The following is a 5,983-nucleotide window of genomic DNA, read 5'->3' on the forward strand; positions in this document are numbered from 1 at the left end:
GAGAGAATAGGAGAGAGAGGAGAGAGAAGAGAGAGAGAAGAGAGAATAGGGAGAGAGAGAGAGAATAGAGGAGAGAGAGGAGAGAGAAGAGAGAGAGAAGAGAGAAGATGGGAGAGTTAGACAGAGATTAGTTATAGTAGTTAGTTAGTTACAGTAGAGTTAGTTACAGATTAGTTAGTTACAGAGTTAGAGTTACCCTGTCTCTGAGCTCCAGACTCTGTTTCTGGGAGTTAGTTACAGAGGAGGAGTTACAGAGAGAGAGGAGAGAGAAGAGAGAGAGAGAGACCCTGTCTCTGTGGACTCTGTTTCTGGGAGAGAAGAGAGAATAGGGAGAGAGTGGAGGGAGAGAGAAGAGAGAATAGTTAGTTAGGAGAGAGAGGAGAGAGAAGAGAGAGTGGAGGGAGAGAGAAGAGAGAATAGGAGAGAGAATAGGGAGAGAGAAGAGAGAGAGAGGAGAGAGAGAGAGGAAGGAGAGAGGAGGGAGAGAGGATGAAGATGTTTCTAGGTAGTTAGTTACAGTAGTTAGTTAGTTACAGTAGTTAGTTAGTTACAGTAGTTAGTTAGTTACAGCAATTAGTTAGTTACAGTAGTTAGTTAGTTACCCTGTCTCTGTGCTCCAGCCACTCTGTTTCTGGGTAGTTAGTTACAGTAGTTAGTTAGTTACAGTAGTTAGTTAGTTAGTTAGTTACACTAGTTAGTTAGTTACAGTAGTTAGTTAGTTACAGTAGTTAGTTAGTTACCCTGTCTCTGTGCTCCAGCCACTCTGTTTCTGGGTAGTTAGTTACAGTAGTTAGTTAGTTAGTTAGTTAGTTAGTTACAGTAATTAGTTGGTTAGTTACATTACTGTAAGTTAGTTAGTTAGTTAGTTACAGTAATTAGTTAGTTAGTTAGTTACATTAGTTAGTTAGTTAGTTACAGTAGTGAGTTAGTTACAGTAGTGAGTTAGTTACAGTAGTGAGTTAGTTACAGTAGTGAGTTAGTTACAGTAGTGAGTTAGTTAGTTACACAGTAGTTAGTTAGTTACAGTAATTAGTTATTAGTTAGTTAGTTAGTTAGTTACAGTAGTTAGTTAGTTAGTTACAGTAGTTAGTTAGTTACAGTAGTGAGTTAGTTACAGTAGTTAGTTAGTTACAGTAGTTAGTTAGTTACAGTAGTTAGTGAGTTACAGTAGTTAGTTAGTTACAGTAGTTAGTTAGTTACCCTGTCTCTGTGCTCCAGCCACTCTGTTTCTGGGTAGTTAGTTACAGTAGTTAGTTAGTTACAGTAGTTAGTTAGTTACCCTGTCTCTGTGCTCCAGCCACTCTGTTTCTGGGTAGTTAGTTACAGTAGTTAGTTAGTTACATTAGTTAGTTAGTTACAGTAGTTAGTTAGTTACCCTGTCTCTGTGCTCCAGCCACTCTGTTTCTGGGTAGTTAGTTACAGTAGTTAGTTAGTTACAGTAGTTAGTTAGTTACCCTGTCTCTGTGCTCCAGCCACTCTTTTTCTGGGTAGTTAGTTACAGTAGTTAGTTAGTTACAGTAGTTAGTTAGTTAGTTAGTTACAGTAGTTAGTTAGTTACAGTAATTAGTTATGGTAACTAACTATTACTGTAACTAACAAATTACTGTAACTGTCTCTGTGCTCCAGCCACTCTGTTTCTGGGTAGTTAGTTACAGTAGTTAGTTAGTTAGTTAGTTAGTTAGTTACAGTAATTAGTTGGTTAGTTACAGGTGTTAGTTAGTTACAGTAATTAGTTAGTTAGTTAGTTAGTTAGTTACATTAGTTCAGCCATCAGTTAGTTACAGTAGTTAGTTAGTTACAGTAGTGAGTTAGTTAGTCTGTTACAGTAGTTGAAAACAGAAGTTACAGTAATTAGTTAGTTAGTTAGTTAGTTAGTTAGTTAGTTACAGTAGTTAGTTAGTTACAGTAGTTAGTTAGTTAGTTAGTTACAGTAGTTAGTTATAGTAGTGAGTTAGTTACAGTAGTTAGTTAGTTACAGTAGTTAGTTAGTTACAGTAGTTAGTGAGTTACAGTAGTTAGTCACCCTGTCTCTGTGCTCCAGCCACTCTGTTTCTGGGTAGTTAGTTACAGTAGTTAGTTAGTTACAGTAGTTAGTTAGTTACAGTGATTAGTTGGTTAGTTACAGTAGTTAGTTAGTTAGTTAGTTAGTTAGTTACAGTAGTTAGTTAGTTACAGTAGTTAGTTAGTTACAGTAGTTAGTTAGTTACCCTGTCTCTGTGCTCCAGCCACTCTCTCTGGATCACCCTAGCTGCCCTTTCCTTCTCCTGGTTCTGTTCTTCCCTCTCCTCTCTTTCCTTCTCCTCCCTCCCTTCTGGGTTCTCCTTCCGGTTCTCCTGGTTCTGTTCTTCTTCAGTCAATCTCTTCTTCTCCTCCCTCCCTTCTGGGTTCTCCTTCCGGTTCTCCTGGTTCTGTTCTTCTTCAGTCCATCTCTTCTTCTCCTCCTCCAGAGACTGTATCTTCACGGTCAGCTGCTCTACCTCCAGTCTGGAACAAAAGGAGGAGAATCAGACGGGTAGAAAGGTTTCCATGGCAACGTCATGGCGCAGACACACAAGAGAGAAGAAGTGTCCATACAACCTCTGTGGGCATGTCACAGTGGTTATACGCCTGTAGTAGACAGTTCCAAGTAGTATTTCTGTCATATTGATGCAAACACCATTCATTGTGTAGGAGTGTTGAACTGGGAGATACATACAGGTGGAGTCGTGTTTCCTTCTCATGTTCACTCCTTCGTTCATTCTTCCTCCTCTCCGTCTCTTTCTCTTCCTGCTCTCTTTCAGCCATCAGTCGTCAGAAGTCTCAACTCCTGTCTGAAAACAGAAGATTCGGCCATCAGTCGTCTCAGCTCCCGTCTGAAAACAGAAGATTCGGCCATCAGTCGTCTCAGCTCCTGTCTGAAAACAGAAGATTCGGCCATCAGTCGTCTCAGCTCCTGTCTGAAAACAGAAGATTCAGGCTCAATCAGTCGTCTCAGCTCCCGTCTGAAAACAGAAGATTCGGCCATCAGTCGTCTCAGCTCCTGTCTGAAAACAGAAGATTCTAAACAGAATATTCTCAAAACTAAGAACACCAATAACTCAATAACAAACATTCTCATTGCAATCACTGGTGATTTCCAGAAGATTTCAATTTCCCATACTGCATTGCTGTAGTCATAGTAGCGTCTCTCTTACTCTCTATCGGTCAGCGTCTCCTGTAGCTCCGCCTTCTCCTGCTCCAGTTGTCTGACACACCCCTTCAGACGTTCAAACCCCTCCCCTTCCTGTTGGGTGTTTACCACTGCAACGCCCCCTTCCGTTGTTATGGTGGTTATCCCCGGCGTCGTAGCAACCCCTGTCTCCGTGGGTGTGGGGTGGTGGTGGTCCGTCTGGACCAGTCTGTCCACCCCACTCCTCCTGGCCGGGGCTCTGCTCCCCTCCTCTAACCTCTAAGACAGGAAGGGATGGTTAACGTGTGTGTGTGTGTGTGTGTGTGTGTGTGTGTGTGTGTGTGTGTGTGTGTGTGTGTGTGTGTGTGTGTGTGTGTGTGTGTGTGTGTGTGTGTGTGTGTGTGTGTGTGTGAGCCACCAGACTGTGTTATCCCCCTGAGCTAAAGCCTAAAGGTTACTCCCTCCATTCCACTGTGTCGGACCAACCAGGAGACGGAGGCGGAGACAGGAGAAAGACTCCATCTACTCACCCTCTCCAGTTCCACCAGTCTCCTCAACACTCTCTGTCGGCTCCAGTCTTTGTAGGCTGAAACACAAGAGCAACAAATCATCGACTAGAAATACTATGAATACCGGAGATTGGGACATTTTGTTATTTAACCTTTGACCCTGCTGTGTTGTGTTGATTTTCTCAAAGTGTGTGTGTGTGTGTGTGTGTGTGTGTGTGTGTGTGTGTGTGTGTGTGTGTGTGTGTGTGTGTGTGTGTGTGTGTGTGTGTGTGTGTGTGTGTGTGTGTGTGTGTGTGTGTGTGTGTGTGAGAGAAAGAGAGAGAAAGAGAGAACCTTTCAGCCCACTGGCTGGGCTGTCTGTGTTGAGTTCCTCTCTCAGTGTATGGTTCTCCTGCTGTAGCTGTTTAAGGTTCTCTGATAGACGCAGAACCGTAGAGCTTAGAACCTTCTGCTTCCTCTGAGAACCTTTACTCTCTGTTCTACTGCTACAGAGGGAGAGGAGAGAGAGAATAGAGAGAGAGAGAGAGAGAAAGGAGAGAGAGAGAAAGGAGAGAGAGAAAGGAGAGAGAGAGAGAGAGAGAGAGAGAGAGAGAGAGAGAGAGAGAGAGAGAGAGAGAGAGAGAGAGAGAGAGAGAGAGAGAGGAGAGAGAGAGAGGAGAGAGATGGAGAGAAAGTCAGAAATGAAGAAATATAGAGAAAGAGAAGTGAGATGGAACAGGAAATGTAAGTGAACAAGTCTGTGAAGGAGGTGACAGATAGGAGCCTAGCGGTTAAGAGGTTGTGTTATTAGGGTGACAGACAGGTAGCCTAGCGGTTAAGAGGTTGTGTTATTAGGGTGACAGACAGGGAGCCTAGCAGTTAAGAGGTTGTGTTATTAGGGTGACAGACAGGTAGCCTAGCGGTTAAGAGGTTGTGTTATTAGGGTGACAGACAGGTAGCCTAGCGGTTAAGAGGTTGTGTTATTAGGGTGACAGACAGGTAGCCTAGCGGTTAAGAGGTTGTGTTATTAGGGTGACAGACAGGAGCCTAGCGGTTAAGAGGTTGTGTTACTAGGGTGACAGACAGGAGCCTAGCGGTTAAGAGGTTGTGTTATTAGGGTGACAGACAGGTAGCCTAGCGGTTAAGAGGTTGTGTTATTAGGGTGACAGGAGCCAGCGGTTAAGAGGTTGTGTTATTAGGGTGACAGACAGGGAGCCTAGCGGTTAAGAGGTTGTGTTATTAGGGTGACAGACAGGTAGCCTAGCGGTTAAGAGGTTGTGTTATTAGGGTGACAGACAGGTAGCCTAGCGGTTAAGAGGTTGTGTTATTAGGGTGACAGACAGGTAGCCTAGCGGTTAAGAGGTTGTGTTATTAGGGTGACAGACAGGTAGCCTAGCGGTTAAGAGGTTGTGTTATCAGGGTGACAGATAGCCTAGCGGTTAAGAGGTTGTGTTATTAGGGTGACAGACAGGGAGCCTAGCGGTTAAGAGGTTGTGTTATTAGGGTGACAGACAGGTAGCCTAGCGGTTAAGAGGTTGTGTTATTAGGGTGACAGACAGGGAGCCTAGCGGTTAAGAGGTTGTGTTACTAGGGTGACAGACAGGGAGCCTAGCGGTTAAGAGGTTGTGTTATTAGGGTGACAGACAGGTAGCCTAGCGGTTAAGAGGTTGTGTTATTAGGGTGACAGGGAGCCTAGCGGTTAAGAGGTTGTGTTATTAGGGTGACAGACAGGGAGCCTAGCGGTTAAGAGGTTGTGTTATTAGGGTGACAGACAGGTAGCCTAGCGGTTAAGAGGTTGTGTTATTAGGGTGACAGACAGGTAGCCTAGCGGTTAAGAGGTTGTGTTATTAGGGTGACAGACAGGTAGCCTAGCGGTTAAGAGGTTGTGTTATTAGGGTGACAGACAGGTAGCCTAGCGGTTAAGAGGTTGTGTTATCAGGGTGACAGATAGCCTAGCGGTTAAGAGGTTGTGTTATTAGGGTGACAGACAGGGAGCCTAGCGGTTAAGAGGTTGTGTTATTAGGGTGACAGACAGGGAGCCTAGCGGTTAAGAGGTTGTGTTATCAGGGTGACAGGTAGCCTAGCGGTTAAGAGGTTGTGTTATTAGGGTGACAGACAGGGAGCCTAGCGGTTAAGAGGTTGTGTTATCAGGGTGACAGATAGCCTAGCGGTTAAGAGGTTGTGTTATTAGGGTGACAGGTAGCCTAGCGGTTAAGAGGTTGTGTTATCAGGGTGACAGGTAGCCTAGCGGTTAAGAGGTTGTGTTATCAGGGTGACAGGGAGCCTAGTGGTTAAGAGGTTGTGTTATTAGGGTGACAGACAGGGAGCCTAGCGGTTAAGAGGTTGT

The 5,983-nt window shown here is 44.4% G+C and overlaps 1 protein-coding gene and 1 long non-coding RNA gene across 12 annotated transcripts in view; one reads left to right on the forward strand and one right to left on the reverse strand.

The window, feature by feature from the left end:
• Window positions 1–2,195: 2,195 nt before the first annotated feature.
• Window positions 2,196–5,983, reverse strand: part of LOC118383762 (IQ domain-containing protein E-like) — a 19,783-nt gene continuing 15,995 nt past the window's right edge. Inside the window, exons 12-16 of the mRNA XM_052516111.1 lie at window positions 3,991–4,142; window positions 3,679–3,734; window positions 3,174–3,427; window positions 2,805–3,023; window positions 2,196–2,484 (exon numbers count right to left, since the gene is read on the reverse strand). Of these exons, the coding sequence (XP_052372071.1) occupies window positions 2,196–2,484; window positions 2,805–3,023; window positions 3,174–3,427; window positions 3,679–3,734; window positions 3,991–4,142 (970 nt within the window). The remainder of the gene's footprint in view (window positions 2,485–2,804; window positions 3,024–3,173; window positions 3,428–3,678; window positions 3,735–3,990; window positions 4,143–5,983) is intronic.
• LOC127928755 (uncharacterized) overlaps window positions 4,819–5,983 on the forward strand; it is a 3,884-nt gene continuing 2,719 nt past the window's right edge. For 6 of the 11 annotated variants that reach the window (XR_008132080.1, XR_008132074.1, XR_008132083.1 and 3 more), the window contains exons 1-2: window positions 4,819–5,730; window positions 5,815–5,875. This is a non-coding gene — a long non-coding RNA (uncharacterized LOC127928755). Of the gene's footprint in view, window positions 5,731–5,774; window positions 5,876–5,948 lie in introns of those variants that run through there. The other 5 variants (XR_008132075.1, XR_008132081.1, XR_008132084.1 and 2 more) reach the window with 3 other exon arrangements.

This window comes from Oncorhynchus keta, unplaced genomic scaffold, assembly GCF_023373465.1.
Source record: "Oncorhynchus keta strain PuntledgeMale-10-30-2019 unplaced genomic scaffold, Oket_V2 Un_scaffold_36_pilon_pilon, whole genome shotgun sequence".
Taxonomy (NCBI): Eukaryota; Metazoa; Chordata; class Actinopteri; order Salmoniformes; family Salmonidae; genus Oncorhynchus; species Oncorhynchus keta.